Genomic DNA, 27,118 nt, shown 5'->3' with positions numbered 1-27,118 from the left:
CCCACTGTAAAAAACCGAGTAATCCTTATATACATAAGATGATCCTGCCAAATCATGTTGTTTATGCTCCACGGCACATAGAACATCCCAATTGCCGGTTGACACAACTTTCCACAACCGATACCGCTTACTGCCCGAAGAGATACCTTTAACGTTCCATAACACAATTCTCATGATGGAAAACAAAAAAGAAAGGAAAACTATTGGATCCCCACCTTCCCTTTCTCTTTAATATCAATTGCTTCGGCGCTACCTGAAATCTTTCCATCTTGCTTCGAATAACATCAACTAGATCTGCCCTTTGCAAACTAGCAATTGAAGTACGAGAAGGAAATGGCTGTTGTTGGGCACGGAAAACATCCCGAGGAGGCCCCATTCTCCGTCACGAGTCAAAGTGCAAAGCAGTATCAGAGACCCTTTTGTCATTACCACCAATGGCAGATCGAGGATTCATATAGAATCCCCTACCTCTAGCGTTGAAAAGTCTGGGTAATAGTCTAGGGAGCTAGGTGAACAGGAGTAGACCGAGGCTCCTGTCTAGCATTATGGCAAACCACCGAAACCTAGGAGTTATCCTGAGGAGACAAGTTCTGGCCCCCTGAGGGCGAAGCATGCTGATTTCCAGCTTGAGAAGTAGCCTTCTTTCCATCTAGTTGTCCCTGCTGGACAATATGCTCAAAAGCGACTTCAGGCTGCTGAGCTACCTGTTGCGGAGGATGGTCATGCATATCCAAAGACGGCTGCATTACCTCGTGGCTTCTATCACATTTCGAAATAAAATGTCCCAATTGCCCACACCTGAAACAATGTCCTACAAAAGTGCCCCATTTGAGCTCATAGACCAAACTTTGCAACCCCGAAACCTAAAGATGAACTTTATTCAGGCAAGGTTTCCCTGTATCCCAAAGCATGCATACCCTATTCCTGTTACGGGAGGCTCCACCAACATCTCTCCAAGAGATCTCAACACGAAGGGAAGAAGTCACCAAAGATGGGCAAGGAAATCCACCACCTTGACCCAAATTGGGCATGCCTGCCTCAATATCTCTTGAAATTCTGCCATAGGCCTCCAAGGGACCATGTGGACTAACTGGCCATCCATGAACAACAGGATACGATGCATAATATGGGCCCGCACTTCCGGGGAACGGAAGAGGACCTCGAGAAAAGCCCTTGGGCCATCATAGATCTCTTCCACAAGGGATGCCTGGTCTTGCCTTAAAACATCATCCTGACCCATCTCCCCCTTGGCAAGCATGGATAGCAACCATGCCTGGATGTTGAAGATCAATGGGGTCCTTCCCGTAAAGTAAAAGATGGCAGCCCTCTCATGGAAGGCAGCAATCTACTGTAGAACCAAATCAGCACCCATAACAGCGACCACATGTTCCCCTTGTGGTAAAGAACTCGCTTTACCCTCATTAGCTTGAGCATATTCTGACATCAGATGATTGGCAGAGGCCAGCATAAACTGAAAAGACTCATTAGTCTAAGAGCACGAGGCCTGAACATTTTGCTGAAGCAAATTCAGGGCACACAAGTCCAGTTCTCCGACCGACATCTTGTGCCGTTTACCCATGTCATCCCCTTCCATTAACTGCCCAGAATCCCCAACTAAGGAATTGTCATATGATTCCGCCAAGTCTTTGTCGTCCCCATTTCCAATATGCTGGTCAAGAAAGGCCATGTCAATACCATTAGATTCCTGCAAGTTTGCCATTCCCAAGGTTTACGCTGATTACACAAATTATCGAACTCTGGCTGTCTTTCACAGAACCGGACAGAACCTGTCTCCTTCAGTGAGCCTTTGTACCCCAGGACCCCAGGACCTCAGGACCACAGCCCCAATCTATACACTTCTGTTTGGTGAAAACAGGGCTCTAATAATCTCAATCGCACCCAGTCTGACTTGCCCGGATAAGGGCCTGGTTGTCACACCCTCACTGTCAGGCACAGAACAGAGGATGACAGAATAGGTCAGGTCGACGCTGATTACCAAGCAGACGTCAGAAGGTACAGCAGGCAAATCGACAGGCAGGACGAAACAAGCAGGGCTCGAGCAGGGCTGGTGACCTCACACTCTGTCTCAGTCGCAGAGCAGGGGGACGCAGGCAGGATGGTCGCACGGCACAGCAGGTCGCCCGGATGAACGCAGGTAGGCAAGGGCATGGCGCAATGACACGGGCAGGGCAGAACAGACCCTGCACTAGTCAGAGGGGGGAACTCAGGCAGCGCACGGGACAGGTAGGCACGTCCGCAAGACGGGAATCAGATCCGCCATCGCCTGCACCCCAGATGCCTTGCCATCGCTCTCTCTCTCTCTCTCTCTCTCTCTCTCTCTCTCTCTCTCTCTCTCAAAAGGTAATTGTATTAATTACAAAAAAAAGGAACAAGTTTACATGATTACAAGATACACGATGGCTCTAAGCCATCGTGTGTAAATCTCTCTCTCTCTCTAAAGTACTAAACGACAAAAGAGTTACAAAAAGTCATGGCAAAGACGCAGAGGAAATTGCCATATGCCAGGGAAGTAAGTACTCCCGAGGAAGTAAGTCAAAGTGCCGAATGAGATCTATCTGCCAATGCAAGTGGCCTTTAAGCCTAGCAATATGTCCCTGAACATTATAGGCTGAATCAAAAAGAAAAGCATTCCGAATGGTCCAATTGTGCCAACATCCCCAGTATCTAAGAAAGTGAAACAAGATCTTCATATGCGACTGAGCCGGTGTGGGGTATTTGGGCCGCACAAAAACCCAATCAAAAGGGCTTAGCAAGAAATCAACCACTGCTCGCCAAACCGCCGACAAGAGTGACCAGATTTTCTTAGCAAGAGGGCAAGAAATAAATCGATGACGGGCCGATTCCACAATGGTGGTGCAAAAGAAACAATTACCGTTGGAGATTCAACGCTTGGAAAGGGCTGAAGCAAGAGGAAGACCACCGATCATCACCCTCCAAAGAAAGACCTTGCATTTGAAAGGTGTCTTGTTCAACCAGCCCTGCATCACAGTTACCTTCCACCATGACTGAGATTTACGCAATCCCCATACAGTATTAGCTTTAGTAACCAGCCATTGATGATCTTTAATCAGAAGATGATACACCTAGTTAGCTGAGGCCTTTTCCAAATTCAGGTGGCCTGCAAGGTCCCAGTCCTGCCAAGGACGATCCAAAGCAAGGGCAGGAAAGGGTTGTCTGCTCTGGAGCACCATCAAAAGCTGTCCCTATAAATCACGATATCCATGAGGGATCTTGAAAAGCCTTCTGGTTGTACAAAACGATATCAACACATTGCGACTAGCAAGGGTGGCATCTGCAACTGAAGTCAAGCCCAAATGTGCCATACGGTTAAATTTTGGTCTGAGCTCATGTTTGCCTTCCCAAGAAAGTAATCGCGAGGCTGCCAATAGTTCCCGTTGAAAAGAGTTAGTAGCTAAGCGGTCCTCCACTGGATGCCATTGAGCCTTCTGGAGAACCAATTTCCAAGAACATACCAAGTGAGCAAGCAGGGATGATGAAGGACTGGAAAACCGAGAGTCTGCATTAAGAACATGCCACCAAGAGCTCCGAATTTGAGTATTACCATGTACAAGCCCGTGATTCTCAAGAAAATAACGGGCTATCAAAACCCACGGGTGATGATCCAAGCACATGGCACGAAAAAGAGACCAACGGAGTGCCAACATATGAGTTTCGGCATCCAAAATAGCCCCACCACCCATGCGTTTGGGGGTACATGCATGCGACCAAGAGATCCATGAAATACCTGCATGTAAGAAGTCTTTCTTCCATAACATGAAATGAATGCACTGAGTAAGAGCATTCAATGCAGTAGTAGCCCAAGGCAGCAATGGCAAGAAATATGTGAGCATTGGCAATATAATTGTCTGAGCCACTTTGAGGCGAACATGGAAAGGCCAAGCCTGTGACTTCCAATACAGAAACTTAGCTGTCAGTTTCTGTGAAATCCACTCTAGTAGTTGCTTCGGCCGAACATCAACACCCAAAGGGTACCCAAGTTGCCTGACAATGGAACCACAGGGAACAACCATTCCCTGCCAGTCCAGTGACTGCAAATCTGACTCCGTGCAACTGAGAATGGCTGATTTCAAAGCATTGATATGAAGACCAGAAGCATGACCAAAGAGAGTCCAAACATCTAATGCTTTGCGAAGATTATTCTTATCCGCACGCAAAATCATAAAGCTGTCATCAGCCAAGGATTGACTAATGAAGTACTGTCCAAAAGGAAGAGACAATCCAACCAACTGAGTAGAAGCTGCCATATGAGATAACATCGAAAGAACCGGATGAGTCGCAAGGGCAAAAAAGAGAGGACTCAAAGGGCAACCTTGTCTCACAAAGTGTGCAAGGACAAAAGGCTCGATAACACCACCATTCAACATAACTCGCGAAGAAGCCGCAACACTAATGGTGTAGATCAAACGAGCCATCTGAGTACCAAAGCCCATAGTAGACATAAGTTCTACAATGAAGGACCAGTCTAAATAATCATCAAAAGCCTTTTCCAGGTCCAATTGAATCAATACCACCTCCTGATTAGAGTGCCTTGCATAGTCAATAGCCAGTTGCACATTCAAGACATTATGCAAAATGTTTCGGGCCTTAATGAAACCATATTGAAGAGGATGTACAATGGCAGAAAGATGCTTATGGAGCCAATTCGCCATTACTTTGCAAAAGATTTTATACATAGAACCCATCAAAGAAATCGGTCGCCAATGTTTCAACATAGACGGCGAAGGAACTTTTGGAAGCAGTTTGATAAGTCCTTCTTTCCATGAGGAAGGCATGAACCTCGTTTCCCAAACCTACTGAAACATAGCCGTCAATGGTTTCACTAGATTGGTAGCAAAAACCTCAAAGAATTCATTGGTGAGACCATCCCAACCGGGACTTTTATCCTTGGGCAAGTGTAACAAAACATCCATAACCTCTGCCTCACAAATATCTGTCTTCAAAGTAGTTTGCGTGTCATGTGGAACCTGATTGCGGACCAAATCATAGAAAACTGAGCGACCATGAGTAGTTTGGTCAGAAGGTGAAGGAGTAGAACCAAGAAGGTCTAGAAAATAATTCCTACACATATTCACAATATTCTGAGGATCAGTGACCATTTGACCTTCTGCATCCTGGAGTCTAATCATATTCTCTCGAGCGGGAGATGCACGGAAGAGCACGAAAGAACTTATGAGTCTGACAAGCACTATCTTGCAAATTCTCCGTCAAATTTTGCAATTTGGTCTGTTGATAAGATTTCAACTAAAATTCTTTAAAAAGATCAGCCAAACGCATAGCCAATGGCAGCAGAAATACATCATCTGGAGTCTCCACCAGTAGAGAACAAACCAAAACCAGTAATTCCTCCGCTGCATGTCGACGCCGCCGACAAAGAGAGGCATGATGGATCCCATACTGCCGAACAACCCGCTGCACATTAGAGAGCAATCGTTCAAAAGAAGCATTGCCCTCAGAAAGGGAAGTCTAATAAAAATCTATAAATCAATTGCTGCATATAACCCTGAAAGATTGAATGCTTCAAATAAGACGAGTTGAAACGCAAAGGGAGTCTATCCAGAAATTGCTTAAAAGGTGCAATGGGTTGAACAAGCATCTCAAGCTGTAGAGGAAAATGATCCGACAAGGCATATTGCTGCAACACTTTCATTTCCAACATCTCAGGAAGAAAAGCATCATCTAGCATGATGTACATGCGGTCCAACCGCGACCATGTAGATGTATACTGCGCAGAATGAAAAGTAAACCCTGTAGAAGAAGGGTGTAGCCATGACCAGAGATCTTGCTTAAGTACGGCAAGAGCAAACGCATTCCACACACGGCTTTCCAGAGTATCCATCACCGAATGCTCTGATGTGGACTGTGAAGGATCAGCACACATATTAAAATCCCCCATCAAGAAACCCCATCTGCCAAGTGACAAGGAGGTCTGCAAAGTATTCCAAAGATCCCGATGGGATAAAGGGTCGTTTGGAGCATAGAGCCCAAGTAACCATAAGATCTCTCCTTCAAATAAAACTTCAATCACCACAAAACGACCATGTACATCATTTTTTGTAAGAACAGGTTGATATTTCTCATGTACAATCATAAGCACACCAGAATAATGCATCGCATGGGTCCCTGCATAAAACAAGCGAAAACCGTGACAATCCACAACTTTTCCTGCTTCGTCATGACTCTTGTGCTCAACAGCACACAAGACATCCCACTGATTCTCATGCAATAAACTCCACATGGCATGCTGCTTATTACAAGAACAAATGCCTCACACATTCCACGTGGCTATCTTCATGTATATTCAAAAAGAAGGTCAGGAACGAGACAATGCTTGCCTCGATTTAACCTTTTCTGCTAGAATGTCAAGGACTCCCTCATCCAAAAAATCAGCCAACATGGCAAAAGAGTTCCGACGAGTAGATTTAGAGGTAGACGGTGTATCCACTGACTTGGGGATGGAACGGGGATAACGCCGATCCCATGGGGTAATCACATTACCTCTAGCATCAAAAGCCAACTTAGCAGGTGGGCCCTTTGGACCATCCGTATATACTTTCCTAGTGGGCTGATTGCGAGGAACAGAAGAAACCATAGCATGAGAAGGGTGCTCTGACAACAACATGTCTTTCCTGCGCATATAAGTACGCAAGGAATCTTGTATCCGCCATGCCAGCATCAAATCTTTTACCTCTTTTGGCACGTACATCTACCCAATCATTGTCATGGGAATCCAAGCCCAAAACATGTTGTTTACCTTTATCCAAAACTTTAGATGGTTGGATCGCATCCTGCGATGGGGCATCAAGCACCATATCTTCCCTAAAGGCAAAACATGCTCAGCATCTGAAGTCGGTTGCTTTGCTGGACATTCAGCCATAAAATGCCCCAATTCCACACGAAAAACAATGCCCTGCAAAGTTACCCCATTTCAGACGAAAGTGCAAAGGATGCATCCCAGAGCAGTTAAGACGTAACCAAGCAGGCCTTTTCCGAGCAGTGTCCCATAACATACACAAACGGTTACGATTCATGGCCCTTAGGCTCGGGGGGACCAAAACAGTGCCCACAACGGCCATGGCATCCTTTAACAGTGGCCAATAGACAGCCGGACAATTTTCCACCTCAACCCACACCGGGCATTCATGTTGAAGCAAGCGCTGAAAATCTGCCATTGGGCACCATGGCACAACATGGACCAAACGGTAATCAAAGAACAATGGCAGTTTAGTCAGCAGATCAGCACAATGCTTCTCGGATTTCAACAGCACCTCATAAAAGCCTCGGGGCCCAACAAAAATCTCTTCAACACACTCCCCTTGTAGTAGACTTTGCAGCCACTGGCGAATATAGGAAAGCACTGGGATCCTACCAGTGAAGAAGAGTATAACAGCACGTTCATAAAACACTGAGAATGAGCGCAAAACATTTTGGAGATCCACAGTGGCTTCTAGAACATCTTCAGTTTCAGAGTCTGAGAACGCTGCATGATTATGTTGAACATAATCACCAAGCAGAGTGTTGGCAAACTCCAGCAAATGCTCCCAATCCACATCCTGAGAATCCACAGAATTAGAAGCAACCTGAGCATAAGAACGTTCCCGATGATCCTGATGATCCATTGTATCTTCCGGAGTATGCTTGGTGCGTTTGCCCGCAAGCTGGAAGTCAGGACCAGGTGGCATCTCCTCTGTGCAAGGAACCATATCCTCTGGTTACTCTGTTTCAGAATCCGGACCAAGGGCTGCCACCGTTTGGTCAATAAAATCCACGTCCAGACCAGCCATGTTATATCACCACTTTAACAGCTGTGTGTGTGTGTGTGTGTGTGTGTGTGTGTGTGTGTGTGTGCTTTCTTTGTCTGTGCGTAGGGGCAGATTGCACGTGCCACAGCAGAATGTACTGTCTACAGTCTCTGCTCATCAGTAATCTGCTGCCTCCTGGGCACAGATCTGTCCTTGTAAAATGTCTATCTGTCTGTCCCTATTACTGTCATTTCCCGGCCTGTGCAAGGACGTATTCTGCAAGCCCCCCTTTGATCCTGGCAATTTTGCGATACGCTGGTCAAAACTTCCACACTTCAGCACAGCACGATTACAGATAGGCAGAAGGTAGGTCACGTTGGCGGGCCAGGTAGGCAGTGTGCAGGTCACAATGGCAGGCGCCAGGGGCCAGCGCAGGTGACAGCGTCCACGATCCCCTCTCTCTCTCTCGCTCTGTCTCTCTATCTCGTTCGTTGCCTGAGTCCTGCGCACAGGGGCCGCGCAGAGTTGCGCAGGCCTGTGGGCGTGATGCTGCGCAAGAAGGCAGGGGCACGAGGCTAGGATCAAGTCGCCTCTGTCTCTCTCGCTTGTTCCCTCTCTCTCACTCGCTGTGTGGCTGCCTCAGCCTGTGTGCAGAAGCGGGGCAGAATAGCGCAGACGCAGGCCCAATAGAGCCAGCACACGATGTCAGGTCGCCACAGCAGAAGGGTCACGGCAGGTCGCCATCCGTCTATCTCTCTCTCTCTATCACAGCCGACAGTTGTTCCCCTATCACAGCCGACACACAGCACCGTATTTTCAGTTTCCAGTTTTTATCTTTTCATTCAGCACTTTTATTTCGGATAGCTGGACCTCATCAGTTGTATCACACTTTGTCTCATAGGCCAGTTTTGGTCTTTAGAAGACGTTAATATAACTTTCTTTCTTTCTTTCTTTCTTTCTCTCTCTCAATTGTTAAATCTTCTGAGGCTCAACTCTTTTCAAGTAAATTGGAGACCACAAATATAAATCCTTTTGGACAAATAACAACCGACGAGTCTTACAATTGGGTATGGTCCATTAGTAGACATCAAAGAAGCTCTTTCTCCATCATGCATAAAAGCTCTATGCCATTCGAACGATGGGTGATTAGAGAAATTCATACTCAAAAAGTAGTTTCTAATTTCTTGAAAAATAAACATAAATCCTTTTTTTTAACAAATGACACTCTAGGAAAACATGCAAGATAAAAGAAGGCGTCTGAACAGAACATAATAACACTCATTACACAATGCACGTCCAAGCAGTATATTGTACTTTAAATGGGAAAAAAATAATGGCAGAAACACATACCATGGGAATCCCGAGCTCCTTCAACTCATCGTCTTTCATTACTCGAAGAATCGGCATGTCAATCTGGGGAGGAAGAAAATATTTAACCATCTTCCAAAGCAGCTTTCAAGATGAAATTTTCTTTTCAAAACCTTAAAGAAGAGAAATGTATACAGAGATTAACACCCTTTTGCCAAACACAAATCTATGTATTTGAATATCATTGGTCAAATATTGCCTTTCAATGACTTTCTTAATTGATCTTAACTATGCTGCTCAAAGGAGTCGAGTGACATGAAGGAGAAAGAGAACTCATAGAGCCACTAGAATGAGCCTACGTGTCAATCAGCCGCAAAAGGGAGAGATTTTGGCCAGAACAAATGAATGGCAGTAGTTTTGATGTGGATCATATTTCATCATTTCAGATATTTGCAGATTAAACATTCTCCACAACAAAGTACACAAGATGCTCTGCTAAGGTGAAAGATAGCTGAGTAGAGAGCAGCTATCTGTAGTTTGACTTACTTTAAGCAACACTACCCGCATTCTAACATGGATTCAAGCCAATAAGATTCTGTTCTCAAACCAAAAATAAAACCCAGTAAGCTCAAGTTCAAAGACATAATGCTTGAGAGTTGAAGAGAGGAATTGTAAAATAATCAACTGTGCTAGTTAAATCTAAAACTGAGATGTGCTCCTAAAGTTTTGCGCTCCAGTGAAAACCTAGGTACATAGTGGTATGTTGCTCTCACTTGCAAGGGAACATGTACAATCTTCTTAATTAGTATGAATGGACCACAATACATCAAGGACAACTTAGAACTTCTACCAATTTTTAAAAACTCTGTCTATTATCTATGGATTTTCGAAGGTATCTTTCTGAGTTTGCATTCCTCTTATATAAATTTTGTGCCTTTCGAGTTTCTAATACTATTTTGGACGCTCTGACTTGCAAGGAGACATGTCCACTCTTTGTAAGCAGTGTGAATGGACCACAACACATCCAGGACAACTTAGAACTCTACCAATCTTTAAAACTCAAATTCTATCAGAATTTACAAGAGCATCTTTCTGAACTTTGAGTCTTTCGAATTTTTAACATAGCTTTAGCATAAGACAATATCCAATGCATATCTAAGAAATACTCACCAGAATGAACACTCAATTTGCAGTCCTACTGCAAAGAGTGCTCTAAGTATGTCAATATAAATGGATACTCAGGACTACTAAATGCAAACTTCAAGTTCGAAGATAAATGTTCCATTCTGTCAGCTTCTTGGTTACATAGGCTGTCAGCACATCCTCTTAAGCTTGCTGAACTCTTTCCGTCTAACGAGGAATCTATAGTGATCCAATGCACTCATGCTAAGGTCGTACTCAATTTAGCGAATACAGCTGTTACCAAAATGGCAGTGTGATACCACCATTCTTCGCAGATGCAATGACCAGTACAAGGATTCCAAAGGTATGAGTCACGATGGCCAACATTAAGAAAACACTGAAAAGCTATAGATTGTGGTCAACAACTCCATTGTCACCTAGCAAATCATTGTCACAAGATAGTGTGGCCAGCACCTTCAATGCCATGCTTTTGGACACCAAAGCTACAGTGTATATGAGATTTGGGTATAAGCCCACCCACCAAGAGACTGCTCACTAGGTGAAGCCCAACCCTACACCAGATGATGATGGCTTCCTAGTGTACAAAGTCAACAATGTAGGGGTCAAGTACCCCCTAACAGCACAAGGCAAAACTAGGGACTTTTTAAGGGGCCACACATAGTTAGTGCACACCTTGCAACAATAGGTTCCCCCTCAATGATAGTCGCCCTCCTTCGCCTCCATCTCTCTTCTTCCCCACCCCCAAAGAAAAAGGTGGGGTTTTGGGGGGGGCGGGGGGGTGCGCGGATTTACACAAGGACAAGGACGTGTATTTTTAATGCTTAGCTTTGGTTTATTTAGTTAGGCACATGTGACGTGCAAGTCAGCTAAGTCATTATGACTACCTAAGTACCCTAAGTATGCAATGAATGACATTGGCAAGCAGCGGGGGAAAGCACACAAGGACGTGTATTTTTAATGCTTAGCTTTGGTTTATTTAGTTAGGCACATGTGACGTGCAAGTCAGCTAAGTCATTATGACTGCCTAAGTACCCTAAGTATGCAATGAATGACATTCGCAAAAGCTGTATTAAGTTATGATGGATAGATACTTGAGGCTGCTTGGTGTCAGTTTTGGTCTAGGGCATTAATTGAGCCTTTAAAATATCATTTGATGACATTAGGACTAGGCATTCATTACTAGATTAATACTAGTCTAAGGCCATTAATGTTTGGAACAACTTAAAAGTTCCAAAGGGGTTAGCACATTAAATTGCAGACAACTAGCAATAAGGTGATCATGGGTGGCATGGACTTCCAATCTGACAAGTCACTCAAACTTGGTTGCCTCTAGCCCCATACCTTTCTCTACTCTCTCTGGAGGCAATGTAATAATTTATTTGCTCAGAACTCAATGTGCTTAGGGGTCTAAAGCTCTCAATGTGAACAAAATAAGTTTTTGAACTCAAAGTACCAAGATGAAACAACTTTGTATGATGAGGATAATGAGTTGATTCTAGAGAGGGTAAGATTGCCCTTGGAGGTGTTTTGCATTACGACAGGTGCAAAGATCAACTTGTATGAGTCAATCGGTTTTCTTACCTAATTCCAAGATAGATTAAAGAGTTCAACTAGCCTTCAAATGAGTAAGCAATGGACAAATAGTAAGATCTTGCATCCCAGATGGGACTCCACAACCTGTATCCAACAATAGGCAAAGCGTAGCATTGCAAACTACTTCAAACATATCAAGACACCTTTTGGATAGCTAGCAATCAAGAAGGATTCCATACTTTTTATGGTTGGTGGCTCATAAGGGTCTAGCAATTGATAGCGAATTGGCTCACGTATAGCAAGATTGGGTTTGCCAGCATTGCCCATGTCAACACTAAAGTGGAGCCTAGCCTCGCATGAATTACCTTGGGAGCTTTCTATTGGTAATCAATCCATCAGGAGTGCCTCTTACTCTATGAGGGGGAGATGCATGACAATCTTCATCATTGAGGCTCGTTCATGTGCAATGGTGGGCCTATAGGGATTGCCTAGCCAAGAAGTGTTTGAGCACTCACCATCATGATTAGAGGCGTGGAACCTTCTTAGGAGTGTCACAAGGTGGCACATTTGAAAGGCCCACTACCGAACTAACAATTAGCGGAGAGAGGCTCTTGGTATATGCCACACTTGTGGAGATTTGGGAATCCATCATCCACTCCATTCACTGTTGATGGGAACAGCTTCAAGGGGAGTCATGGCATCGACCGGAGCTTTAGCAGCTATTCCTTTGCACCTTGGGTTGCCATAGCCTGTTTTTCACTACAAGATGGCAACCTTCAATGGTGTAACATGTTATAACCCCCACCCCCCCCCCCCCCCACCAAACCATGGCTTCTTTGCACCCCATCCCCCCAAAACCACCCTCAAAGGCATTGTGCATATTTGATTTGTTTGAAATTTAGCTCCAACTAGACTGTTGAGCACTTGTACTTTGTTGTACTGTCTTCTAAGTAATGCAAGTAGCCACACATTTATTTCACACCCCCAACAAAACAACAAACCAAAAAAAAACCCAGCCAAAGAAATTAAAAATAAAAATTTATTGATAGCAATGTTAGCAAGAGATCTGTATAAATTGTACAACTATTCAAGAAAGATTAATGCTAGTTCAATTGTTTGTATATCCATTCTAGTTGACATAGAATGAGCTATCTTTCTTTGTATATCTAACATACCAAATGCTTTCAAAGATCGCAAGTACAGCAGCCATGATATGGAAAGGATCCCTAGATATCAAGTAATCCTAAGGAGTTACACCTATTGAACTCAATCTTATTTTAAAACAAGGGCAGTCATGGAATACACTTTTAACAAGTTACACAAACCTCTTGTCTCTACATCACTCACTCAATAGCTTTCCAAGATAGGTAAACTTATGGCATAGGCCTTTACATAAAAACCAAGGTTCCTGCTTTTCTTAGCTTCCATTCTTTAACAAGCAAATCATATATGAGCATGTGTAAAGCTACCATGTGTGTGAATGCATAATTTATAACATTCTAAATGATACTACATATAAGCAAATGATAAATGAATGAGATTCAATATTTGAGCCCTCATTACTCATTTTACCCTCATGATTCTGCATCTTTTCTCATAACTCTCATTGTAATACACCCATCCTATTTAATTTGACTACCTATTAAGGAGAGCATAACTATAACAGTTCACTAGTAATGGTTGTTGGCAAGCATCAGGCTAATCAGTCAACCCTAATTTCACATATAAACCCTTAGCCATGACATTGGTATGACATTGGTCAGGCAACTACTTTACCAGCTTTGCAAGGCAGGTAGATTACATGGATTGCAACTGTTGTTCATTCTTTAATTAAATTTCAAAATTTACTCAATGCATCTTTCAATCGCCATGTCTATGTCAATGCAAAGTACTAGCATTCTCAACAATACTACAAAAATACAATGCAAATGATGGATAAAGAAATTAGAAGATATATACTTATGTTTCTGCATCAGTTATTGTAAGATATGCCCATCCTACTCACTTTGATAGTGTATTAACCTGAATATTAACAATCCCTTGCTCTATACAAAGCCTAAGGCATATCTATTCAAACAATAAGGTCCCCTTCTGCGTAAAGCAGCTGTCTAACTACACCACATCTACATTAATGGGTCACTTGAGAAATGTTTGCCTACTACCACTCAGATTGAGCACTGTAGTGAAGCAAAAATACAGATGAATTGCAGAAGCATGCAGTACTGCTGCAACAATAGTGACTATACATTTAAGGAAACCAGATACACAAACGAGTAATCACTACACAGATGATGAGACATGATAATGTAGTTTCAACATGTTCTAGACTCTTTACTGTGCAACTAAGCTTGCTAAATATGATATAGGGATAAGTAATATACAAGATGCACTATTGTGAGATGTGAACTGGAAGCATGAGATGCATAAGATGTACATATCTCTGGATAATAGAAGGTAGACCTACTATGACATGCAGGCAAAGGTTCGCGCAAAAAGCCTCAATGTGCAAAAGTATCCTGCTTTTAGAGTCAACAGTTTGCAGGTTGAAGGCGAAATTCAGAAAGCAGTCAGAAGCATGGACTATACTGTCAACAAACCTCGGTAAGGGAATGACTAAGCAGAAAGGAGCTTGTTTAGACTAGTTGCATACCAATTGTGTACAAGAATCACCTTTTAAAGGCAACAAGAACCGATATCCCAAAGATGGATGACTGAAACAGAATCAGAGGAGATACTTAAAATAGTTCATGCATTGCTAATACCATCCTTGTTTTTGTAAAACTGTCTGACATAAAAATTACAAAACATTGTTCAAAGTTAATCATATTTATAGCTTCCCAAACACCCAAGACTAAAGATCATTTTATCCAGGAGAAACACCCTACTTTAGGCTTCAGGCTGAAGACTTCATGCTACAACAGAAAGATAGCTACGCCATCATGAAGTCTAAAATCCTACCACGTTACATCAAAATAATTCCACGTCTATTCATTTTGATACAGAAATCCCAAAAACATGTTACATTTGATAACAGTATCACCTTGTTTCACAACATATCTAAACACCTAGCATGTTACATTCAAAAATAATATCATACCTATCCATGTTAATCAAAGCCACATTCAAAAATAATATCATACCTATCCATGTTAATCAAAGCCACATTCAAACGATAAGAGAGAAAGGAGTACCTCTTCTGCTTGAAAAGTTATCGCATACTTGCTTAGGCCCAACGATTCCAAAAAGCTAGATATAGTCATTGTTTCCACCTGTTTGATAATAGAGAAATAATCCCATATGAGATTGCAGAAATAATCTTCAATACTTTGTATTCCACATTACAGCTGACATAGAAAGCCTAAGACACTTATAAAAGGTCACCCACAACAGCTGCCTAACTTGGGCACTATGTTTCTGATGTTGTTATGGAAGGGATCAAGGAATAGCACATTAAAAGCATTTACACATATGCTCGCATAAAAACCAAAAACCATTTTCAAAAATATCTGCAGTTTTTAATTTATGGTGGGAACATGTGTGTCTACTATAAACATATGGATCAGAGGTCAATACCCCTGTTACCGTCTTCTGCGGCTTTTGTGTTCCAGAAGGCTTGACATTGGGAGTGGCAGTAGGCGGCTTGCTCCCAGAAACAGTCGTAACAACTGGAGTAGCATTCTTTGTAGTAGAAGAAGTACGCTGTTGTGGCTTGGAAACCGTTTGAGTGCTTGGTTGAGGAGGTAGGGTAGGTCCTGAAAGCTTCTCCCGCAAATCTTTCACCCCCTCCACTATGCCACTACCACCTTGAATCCCACGAGGTGTACTTTTTTTTAATTTGGTCCGTAGGTCAACATTGCTTGTTTGTTCACCTGTGGTCATAGCATATCAATAGACAAAGTAGAAAGTCCATAACTGTATTAAAGGAACGGAAGCCAGCCAAAACACTTTCATGCACAGCATGAAGCATGACATAGAAGGATCAGTACTTTTTGTGATAAAACAGTTGTCAGCATCATCTGCTTCGTCATACATGTCATGCTGCCATTTCCCATCATATCCTTGGAATCTGTAAAACAAGGATCATTGTAATCTCTCTCTCTCTCTCTCTCTCTCTCTCTCTCTCTCTCTCTCTCACACAATTAGTCATTAGTCATTTTTCATTGTTGTTCTGGAGTGGAGACAACATGGTCAAATGTACCCATACTTGATGTTGTAAGTAAAGCTCTTATAAGCATCTTCTTTCACTGCCGTTTTACAAGACAGCAGACCTATAAACTCATTATATTCCTAGTACTGGCTTTCGTACATCAAGTTTTGTCACCCTGCATTGTATCAGCTAGGGTTTCTCCTCCTATCATAGTCTCTAGCTTTAAGCTTTCTTCTACCAGTTCATTTGCATTTGCTGTTGTTTCCAGACAGTTGTATCATCACACACAGAAGGTTGTAACACATGGTCTCAAAGGTCATTTTGGCCTTTTGCAAACATTAATATATCATTTCATCTCTCTCTCTCTCTTTTTTTTTTCGTAATCTCTCTCTCTCTCTCTCTCTCTCTCTCTCTCTCTCAAAACATTCTAGGATGCATTCAACTAACTTTCTTTTCACTTTTTACATGATGCTGGGGATACAGATTGTTGTAGTTTGTTGATTTGTCTCATGGGCCAATTTTGGCCTCTACTAAACATTAATCTTGGAGGAACACATCAAAGAACTGCACGAACAGCTGCAAGGCATGAAGAGCAAACAATAGGAAGCAAAGGAAGAGCCCATAGCAAAGTCATTACAAGCAGAACTGGCCAAACAGATACAAAAAGCTAATTCATCTAATTCAGCACATTTTTGTAAAGAGGTCATGTCAGTAATTAAGGAGAATGAGAGGATTGAAAGTAACAAGAGAGAGAAAAGGTTTGGTGGTCTCCCCTTAGATGGGATAGGCAGAATCTTGCTCCAGATCTTGAACAAGACTTCATTCTAGAAACAGATGTTTTGTTAGCACAACTACACAAGGTTTTCTCTTTCATAGATTTGGCAGAGCCCATTAGCATTACCCCAAAAGTCACACAAGCAAAAGTCAGTTACATGGATATGATAGAGAAGGTAGTTGTGATGAACCAAACTAAGTTCCTACAAGGGACAAAAGTATGGATAGCAGACCGGTTGACACCACTGCAACTTAAAAATCAACCAATAAAAGTAGCCAAAGTCAAAAGAGGCACAAGAGAGTTCCACACCCCACTTTTCGAGAAATAAATGTATCTTTTACTGGGATTTACCTACCCTCTACTTTTATAATAGAACGCAATGTTGTAATTAAAGCTCTTATGAGTCATAAGAGCTTAGCATTTATTCAGTCTTAGCTATTTTTACTTTTCTTTCCTTTTGAAACCAATCTTCCTTCTTGGAAAGGCTGATAATTCCCTGATTAAGCACTTAATTACAGCAATCAGCAAATAAACATAACTTAAAATGCACAAATTACCTTAATAACCTCAGACATTGGACACCTTGTTCACCCAAAACTGGCGCCCCTTTCAGTATTGGTGACAACAATGGAGATGCACGAGGATGCTGGCAATGGCTGAAACTGCCAAACATGGCAAAAGAGATGTGGCAGCAGTCACAAAGGCTGGACAGCCACATGGAGGAAGGCTGATGGCGAAGATCTTCACATGAACGCGAAAAACCTGCAAAGAAGGGATGAAGACTGAATGGGTCAACCTGTCTATTTCTAGATGTGGACGGTATTGGAGCCTGACGGATCTGGACTGAGAGTGAGCTGAGGGTGAGCGCATCAGATATCACACAAAGAGTAGAGAGTAGTAGAGAGGAGAGTGAGCACGACACACTTGATGTTCGGTACAAAGACGAGCGTACCACTTTTTAGGTTTTGATAATATGTATAAAGTACAAGAGTGTAAGGGTGCGTTCACACTTGAACACCATAAAAGGCACAGTGAGCTTTTATTCCCTCCCAACAAGCTCCCACCTAAAGGCAACATGCCTGAAGGTAGAGAAAAGAATCAGCTAAGTCTATGGATGTACAAAGTTGAAAGACACATATACTATCCAACCCCCATCATCTAGCGGCAATGAGCAAACCGCTCGGTTGGAAGACCCTTTGTGAGAAGGTCTGCAGGGTTATCATTTGTATGTACCTTGACAAGCTCAATGCATTTGCTATCAAGTACATCCCTGATAAAGTGATACTTCACCTATATGTGCTTTGTCTTTGCATGAAAGAAAGGATTCCGTGCTAGCATGATAGCACTCTGACTATCACAATGGAGGATAGGAACCTCTGTAATACCAAGCTCTCTCACCAGACGTGAAAGCCATTAAGCCTCTTCGCATGCCTCAGTGGCAACCACATATTTTGCCTTTGTAATAGACAATGCGACATGCTTTTGCAGCCTAGATATCCAAGAGACTGCTCCTCTTGTCAACATGAACACATATCCTGAAGTAGACTTCCTACAGTCAAGATGGCCAGCATAGTCTACATCCGTAGACCCAACAACAAATGACTTCTACTTACCAAAACAGATACACAAATCCTTTGTGCCCTTAAGGTATCTCATGATACCCTTCACTACTTCCCAATGCTTTTTGCCAGGATATGCCATGTATTTGCTAACCACTCCCACCGCAAATGCAATGTCAGGTTGTATAGCAACCATAGCATACATCAAGCTACCAACAGCTGAAGTATAGGGTATCTTGGCCATTTCAACCTTTCCATCATCTGATGTAGGGCTATCATTTGCACTAAGTTTTGCATATGGAGGCAATGGTACACTAATGGCTTTACCCTCCCCTCCATATTGAAACGTTGCAGAACTTTCGTGGCATACTCCTACTGTGACGACAAATAAAGAAGACCCTTTGATCTGCCTTTGAGTATACGCATGCAAAGAATGTGATTGGCCTCACCAAGATCTTTCATATCAAAGCTATTGTGTAAACTCTACTTCAAGGAGTCCAAGACATGAACATCCTTGCCTACAATCAACATATGATCTACATACAAAACCAAGAGAATAAGGCTATCTATTGCCTTCTTGGTGTATAAGCAGTGATCAACTTGAGAACAATGAAATCCCTAAGATTGCATGAATGTATCAAATTTGTGATACCATTCCTGTGGTGCTTGCTTCAGTCCATACAAACTCTTGTGGAGTTTACATACCATGTGCTCTTTTTCCTTTGCAGCAAAACCTTTAGCCTGTTGCATATAAATCTCCTCATGCAGATCACCATGTAAGAAGGTGGTTTTTACATTCATCTGTATAAGTTCCATGTCTTCAAATGCAACCAAGCCCAAGATGATTCGCAAAGTAGTCATTTTGACTACATGAGAAAATATTTCATCAAAATCAATTCCATGTTCTTGCTTGTACCCTTTAGCAACCAAGCGTGCCTTGTACTTTGGCAAAGAACCAAAAGTGACTTTCATTTTGTAAACCCATTTACAAGGTAGCACTTTTTGTCCCTTTGGCAAATGTACCAAATCTCGAGTGCCATTCTTCATGAGGGATTCCATCTCTGATAGCATTGCTTTGTGCCATTTCTTACTATCATGTCTATCCATTGCTTCCTAGAAGCATGATGCTTCACCACAATCTGTTAACATGACATAATCAATCACATAGTTTAGACTAGAAACGAACCTATCTGGCTGTTCTTGCACTTTGGTCGACCTAGGAACCCAATGGTCAAGATTTGCTAGCTATTCAGCCTGCAAATCTGCATTAATAGCTTACTGTTCTGCAGGTGCAGCATGTTGTACAGTTGGTTCAGGTTGTTCCAAAGGCACATGTTCTTGTTGAATTTGTGGGAAATCATGGACAAGATCCTACTGATCATTTTCAGCATCATTCCTTACATTTTCCAGGACATTTACAACAAGTATTTGTTGCTGTCTAAAGGGCATTCTTTCCTTCCCTATTGATACATCCTCCTGAACTACAACTCTTCTGACCTCCTCTGTTCTTTCGGGTTGTTTGTGCATGTGATCTTCCCGAAAGATAACAATATTGTTGCGTACTACTTTTCTTTTCTTGGGATCCCATAATCGATAACCCATCTCACCTTCATCACCATATCCTAGGAAAATACATTTATAAGACTTTGGCTCAAGTTTGTTGCGTTCTTCCTTGCGGATATGCACAAATGCCTCACAACCAAACACTCTCAAGTGAGCATACAAAGGTGGCTTGCCCAACCACTCTTCTTGAGGGACTCCCCTCCCAAACACTTGTTTGGTAACAAATTAATCAAGTGTACAGCTATCATAACAGCCTCTACCCAAAATCCATGGGATAAAGTAGCATGTGATAGCATTGTACGGACCTTGTCTTGAATGGTCATGTTCATACGCTCTGCAACACCATTTTGGGACGGATTATGCAAGGCAGTAAGCTCCCTTTTAATCCCTTTGTTGTCACAGTCCTGAAAGGCTGTGGACACATTCCCCACTATTGTCAGAGTGAAGGCATTTTAGTGTCTTGTTGGTCTGATTTTCAGCAAGTGCCAAGAATTTTTTACATTTATCCAAGGCCTCATCTTTGCGACGGATTGGATAAACCCATACTTTGCGTGTGGCATTATCAACAAAGGTAATGAAATAATTCTTCCCCCCTAAAGATCATCCTGGCATTTGACATACATCTGAATGTACCAATAAGGGTGAAGACTTTAGAGAGAGAGATTTTTTGTGTGACATTTGAGCATGTTTACCATAAATACAATGATTGCACTGTTCAAAATCAGCATACCTCAAAGACGGTAAATAACCCAAACAAGAGAGCACTTTCATTCCAGCTGACTCATGTGTCCCAACCGGCTATGCCACAAAGAAACACTTGGATACTCAATTATGACGACTACATGGTCACCCACACTAGATACATACAAAGGATACAAGGTATCACTTTTGGATCCTTTGGTAACAATGAGAGAGCCCTTACAAATTTTTCATTAACTATCCCCAAAGATGGTGTGATAGCCTTCATCATCTAGTTGCCCTGTACTTATCAAGCTCTTCTTGAGCTGAGGTACATGTCTCACATTATACAAAACAAACATGGAGCCATGCTAAAATTCCAGTTTTACACTGCCAATGCCTGCAATTTTACATGCATAGTTATCCCCCAAGTTGACAACACCACGTACACCACCATTGTAGTCAAAGAACCACTCATAATGTGGTGTGATGTGAAAGGATACACCTGAATGAAGTATCCAAGTTTGCATATCATCCTCAAAATCTCCAATCAATGCATGTGCACTCAAAGAAGAAGCAAGAAGTATATCAGTATCATGAGTGACTACATTAACCTCTTCTATTTTCACATTGCTCTTCTTTGCAAGCTGGCTGTCCTTGTTTTTAGCATTGTTAGCTTCAGTGTTTTTTGTTTTTGCCCTTCTCTTTCTTCAATTGAAAACAATCCCGTTTGTAGTGTCCTTTTTTGCCACAATAATAGCACTCCATATTTTTTCCACGAGATTTGTTGCATGCTCTATTTTCTGAACTGCCCTTGTGTTGAAATTTGCATCTAGTGTGTAATGCATTAGAAGACTAGTTTGCTGAGTTATTCTGCCTATTGAGTTCTTCCATCAGCAAAGAACTCTCCACATCAGAGTATAACAACTAAGCATTCAAATTACTCAAAGCTGTCCTAAAAGTATCCCAACTTTCAGGCAAAGTACATAGCAAGAAAGTAGCCTTGAACTCTTCATCAATATGGAAATCCAAAGCAATCAGCTGACTGAAAATTGAGTTGAACTCATTTAAATGTACAGACATGGTTGTACCTTCTTTCATGCGAAAGTCCATTAATTTTTTTAGCCAATAAACCTTGCTCGCTACACTTTTCTAAGCATACAATTCTTCAAGCCTTTGCCACATTGCATATGCTGAATTCAGCTTCTCAAGGTTAAAGAGCAAATTATCTGACACTGAGAACTCAATGGTAGAGTGAGCAATCTTGTCCAAGTCATCCCACTCGTCTTGTTCCATGTCTACTGGTTTGATTCCCTTTGTTTTGATGGGCTTTACATGTTTCTTTTGCACCAAGACATTGTAGCATTGTTTTTGCCAAATTGCAAAATTATGAGTACCCTCAAGCTTCTTAATGTGCAAAAGATTACTATTGTCATTGTTTCCAGCCATAATTTGCAGTCCCAAATTGACTAACCAGCCACCAAAGATAAGCCCAAATGTGACACAAATAACCACAGTACATAAACGTACCAACCAGCAGTGAGAAAATCCCGAGATTGCAGAAATTTCAGATCTGCAAATAGATCTTCAGAGTTAAAAGGATGTCTTTTGCTGCACTCCTCAAGCAATTACTGACACATTTAGAGACCAAGCCACCAGTTACATGTGAAATCCCCAAAATTTCACTACAATTTCTGCTTTAAATGCATTCTCGGGCAAAATTTGACAATTTTGATCAAAAGCCCCAAATTTTTAGAGGGTAATCCATCCAAATTGCATCAATACGTGTACCCAAGTGCATGTACCAAACATTTGTTGCACTGATTGAAGGGATTTTGCAAAAGCCCCAAATTTTTGGATTCAGAGTGCACACATTTTAGTAAAATTGAAGAAATTCCACTAAAATGTGAGGTTCCCCAAAATTTCTCGGGCAAATGTGCACCAAATGTGCAATTTCTGAGTCAGATTGTCTTGTCATGCGCTGAGATCCCCAAATCAAAGAAAAGGCCCAATTTTCTTAGGCAAAATTTCACTTTGTGCCTTTGCGTGTGAACACCCGGTAGAGAAAAGGGAAAAAAAAAAGATATTTCTGATTTAAAAAAACGTTGACTGTCGTCTCTACTAGTCACCGTGTGCCAGTCTCGTGGCAACCGGTCCTGGTCGCCAGTCCCGTCTCCCTGGCTGCGGGTCAGCTACCGCCCCATTCGCTTGGCTACGCGTCAGCTGCCTACCCCCCCCCCCCCAATCAACTTGTCGTGTTGCCCCAAGACCCTGCAACTCTTGCAACAGCACTAACATGCACTGCGACACCTGCAACTCCTGCTCACCTGCAACTCCTCCGACTTGCTTGTTCGCAACTTGACGCCCGTCACTGGCTCTAATACCAATTTGTTGGAGCCTGACCGATCTGGACTAAGTGAGCTGAGGGTGAGCGCGTCAGATATCACACAGAGAGTAGAGAGCAATAGTGAGGAGAGTGAGCACAACACACTTGATGTTCGGTACAAAGACAAGTGTACCACTTTTTAGGTTTTGATAATATATATAAAGTACAAGAGTGTAAGGGTGCATTCACACCCGAGCACTGCAAAAGGCACAGTGAGCCTTTATTCCCAACAACTCCAACGGATCAAAGAAGTGCCGGTGCAACTACTGTGGATTGAAGAAATCGAGGAGCGTAATGCACGTGAAAGACCACTTGTCATGCGTTTCCAACAAAGACATCGGGCCTTGTGCAAATGTGCCGAAAGAAGTAACGGTAAGTCTCCATCTTTGGTGCCGAAAGTGTATGGATATTGAGCTAGAAGAGAATGAATCCTCTCATCCAACACCACATTGGGCTAATGAAGCACGAGTGGGGCAAGGAGAGGCTAGTGGGCCTAGTGGCGCGAGCCAAATTGGAGGTACCAGTGGCCCATCAAAAAGAAATGCATCCATATCCGTATCGGATCCAAGTGCAAAAAGGACCCCATTGTCATCTTTTAGTGGTGGTAGACAAAAGGGCTCCTTGTGTGGTGCAAGTGTCCATGCAGCACTTCAAAGGCAAGCAATTGTGGAGGCAACTAGAAAACTCACACGCTTATTTATTCAGCGTGCTATCCCTTTTGATGTGGCCACTACACAAGGAGAGGCTAGTGGGCCTAGTGGCGCGAGCCAAATTGGAGGTACCAGTGGCCCATCAAAAAGAAATGCATCCATATCCGTATCGGATCCAAGTGCAAAAAGGATCCCATTGTCATCTTTTAGTGGTGGTAGACAAAAGGGCTCCTTGTGTGGTGCAAGTATCCATGCAGCACTTCAAAGGCAAGCAATTGTGGAGACAACTAGAAAACTCACACACTTATTTATTCAGCGTGCTATCCCTTTCGATGTGGCCACTACACATTAATGGAAGAACACAATCAAGGCAGTGAGCCGCATAGGATGTGAGTGGGAAGGCCCATCCACGAATGCATTACACACACGAGAGCTTTGAAAGGAGAAAGCATCCATAGAGACTCAATTGGAGCCCTTGAAGGAAACATGGGCAAAATATGGATGCACAATATTATGGGATGGACAGTCAGATATGTGTCGAAAGAATATTTACAATGTTTATGTGTCTTCACGTAAAGGCACCATGTTCATTAAAACCATCGATGCCTCTGCCTCAGATCTTACCATCACAGGAGCTTTCATTTGGAAGCACATGCGACAAGGCATCATGGACGAAGTTCAAAATGTGGTGCATGTGGTAACAAATAATGAAAGCAATTGTGTGTCTATGGGACGTATGCTTGAGGAGGAGTTTCCTAACATACTATGGATTCCATGTGCATCCCATTGCCTTGACTTGCGTATTGAAGATGTTGGGCAAATATCTTGAGTGGATGACATTTTCAAGACGGCAACAAGCATGTTAAGATTCGTGAAGAAAAGGCCATCTGTCACAAGCATGTTTTGAGCCAATAGCACACTTGAGCTATTAAAGCCCTTTACCACTAGATTTGCTTATATGATTAATGTATTGGAGAGGTTGATACAGTTCCGTCCAAATTTAATACGGACCATTGCATGCCAAGAATGGCTCATATGGAGTGAGAGAGAGTCTCCAAAGGCTCTTGCTTTTAGACACAATATTTTAGATAAGAGTTGGTGGATTGAGACAGAGGCATTAGTGAAAAGTCTCACTCTTATTTACACTGTATTGTGCATCACTGATATAGAGGGGAGTACTTTGGGCCTTCTATATAAGTATATGGATAAACTTGATGAGGCCTTGCTTCACAACAGCTTTTTGCTTCAAGACAAGTAAGATAGTGTTTAACTTTTACACATATAATTATTTGGTGTTAACGACTCCTTGTGTTGTGAGTGGCTATCCAAAAGCGTGAAGGTCCTCAACAGCAGAAGAGTGCAAATGAGTGAGAGTGACAAAGAGAGAGAGTACGATATTATTTTGGGTGTACCAACAATGTGTTGGTACACAAAGAATAAATGTAATTATACTTAGGGCACGTAAGGGTGCATTCACATGTACAACTAAATAATACACGTATACAATACACGGAGGTAAATAAAGAACCTTTATACCAACAACCTCCCAATTAAAGGTCCAAAGTGAATCTCTAACCAACCCCCAATAGTCATATACAATGCTCATGCTGAGCCTTGCTTAGACTTTTAGTAAGAACATCTGCAAGGTTCTCTTGTGTTTTGATCTTGATCAATGTGATTAGACCATCTTCCAAAATCTGTCTAATAAAGTGATATCGCACATCTATATGCATTGTACGTGAATGATACATGGCATTCTTAGCCAAATACACAACACTTTAGCTATCACATCCCAAAACTAGAATACTCATAGACATACCGAGATCCTCTGCAAGTATGCTCAACCATATAGCTTCCTTAGAAACTTCAGTAACTAATATGTATTCAACTTCAATAGCCGATATGTATTCAGCTTCAATAGTACTCAGTGCTACGATATTCTGCAACCTAGAGCACCAAGAAACAGCCCCACTAGCAACTGTAAAGACATACCCGCTAGTGGACCTACGAGTGTCCAAGTCATCTGCCATGTCTGCATCACAATAGCCCTACAAACTAAGTGCACCCTACCCATAGCAAATACACTTTCCTTGTGTACCCGTTAGATATCGAACAATACACTTAACAACCTCCCAATGTGTTTTGCCAGGATTTGACATAAACCTGTTGACAACTCCCATTGCATGAGCAATGTCTGGACGACGAGTAGCAACCATAGTATACATAAGAGAGCCCCAAGCTGATGCATAAGGGACTCCCTTCATAGCATTGGCTTCCATGTCATCTTGTGGATTGTTGGCTTTACTAAGCTTAAGATATGGAGGTAAGGGCACCCCAAGAGGCTTAGCTTCAGCCATATTACTTACATCTGTCCAATACCTTTTCAATGTACTTCTCTTAAGATAAGAACAGCAATTTTTGTGTTCTATCCCTGCGAATCCTCATGCCCAATATATGCTCTGCATTCCCCAAATCTTTCATGGAGAAAGTTGATCTCAATTGACCATTTTTCATGTACAAACAACAATCTGCATAGCTGTATGTAAACCCATGAGAGAGCATAAAAGTATCAAACTTTTTGTACCACTGCCGTATTGCTTGCTTCAGCCCATATAAGTTGCGTTTTAGTTTACACACCAACTGCTCTTTTCCACGGACTACAAAGCCCTCTGGCTGTTTCATGATGATTTTCTCATCAATGTCACCATGCAAAATAGTTGTTTTCACATCCATTTGGTACAGCTCTAAGTCCAATACAATAGTGGGAACAAAAAACACATGTAGAGTGGTCATCTTCACAACAAGTGATAAGACCTCTTGAAAGTCAATCCCTTTTTTCTGTGCATAACCTTTGGCAACCAATCTTGCCTTGTACTTGGGTTTTCCATCAACTGTCTTTACTTTGTAAACCCATTTGTTTGGAAGAGGCTTTCTTCCTTTGGGCAACGACACAAGATCCCAAGTATCATTAGCATACAGAGATTTAATCTCTTCTTGCATAGCTAGCTCTCACTTGCTATTGAATTTACATGACTTGGCCTCTTTATATCTAAGAGACTCACCCTCATCTGTAAGCATCACTTAGTGCAAAGAGGGGTCATACCTATGTGGTGCAGAAATTTACCAAAATCTGCACAAAATCCCAAATTTCCAGGTTCAACTTTGCATAAATGTCAGCCAATCTGACCCAGCTGAGCAAAAAATTTCATCAATACATTAAAAAACCCAAATTTTTCGAGTCCAAAGTCAAGAAATTTTACTCAAATGAGCAAAATTCCGACAAATTTGGCAAAATCCCCAATTTAACTGAGGTCAACACGCACAATGTCTGCAATTTCTGACACAAATGTCACTGTCAAGCTTAAACAACTTCAAATCTAGGAAAAGCCCCAAATTTTCAGAATCAGATTTGCACAGGTTTGAAGAATGTGCTTCCATGGGTGAACCCCCATCAGGGAAAGGGGATAAGGAAGGTTAAAAGAATTTCTCCTTTTTTTGTTTTTAAATTGGGGTGGGGGTTGGTTGACCCACCATCACGTCTCACAGCTTGTTGCCCACGTGTCACAGCTGGCCGCCTAGTCCCCATCGCCTAGTC

General features: G+C 42.2%; 1 protein-coding gene across 3 annotated transcripts in view; it reads right to left on the bottom strand.

Moving 5' to 3' along the window:
* LOC148030569 (uncharacterized) overlaps positions 1-27,118 on the bottom strand; it is a 109,388-nt gene that overhangs the window by 59,438 nt on the left and 22,832 nt on the right. For 2 of the 3 annotated variants that reach the window (XM_087687281.1, XM_087687278.1), the window contains 4 exons: positions 15,752-15,831; positions 15,339-15,634; positions 14,957-15,034; positions 9,132-9,194 (listed from right to left, as the gene is read on the bottom strand). In XM_087687281.1, the coding sequence (XP_087543407.1) occupies positions 9,132-9,194; positions 14,957-15,034; positions 15,339-15,634; positions 15,752-15,831 (517 nt within the window). Of the gene's footprint in view, positions 1-8,842; positions 8,904-9,131; positions 9,195-14,956; positions 15,035-15,338; positions 15,635-15,751; positions 15,832-27,118 lie in introns of all 3 variants that reach the window. The other variant, XM_087687279.1, reaches the window with a different exon arrangement.

Source organism: Lygodium microphyllum, chromosome 10 (assembly GCF_053477565.2).
Source record: "Lygodium microphyllum isolate KBCC chromosome 10, Lygodium_microphyllum_v1.1.10, whole genome shotgun sequence".
NCBI classification, from domain to species: domain Eukaryota; kingdom Viridiplantae; phylum Streptophyta; class Polypodiopsida; order Schizaeales; family Lygodiaceae; genus Lygodium; species Lygodium microphyllum.
Note: the sequence above shows the minus strand (reverse complement) of the source record. Positions and strands in the feature narration are given on the sequence as shown.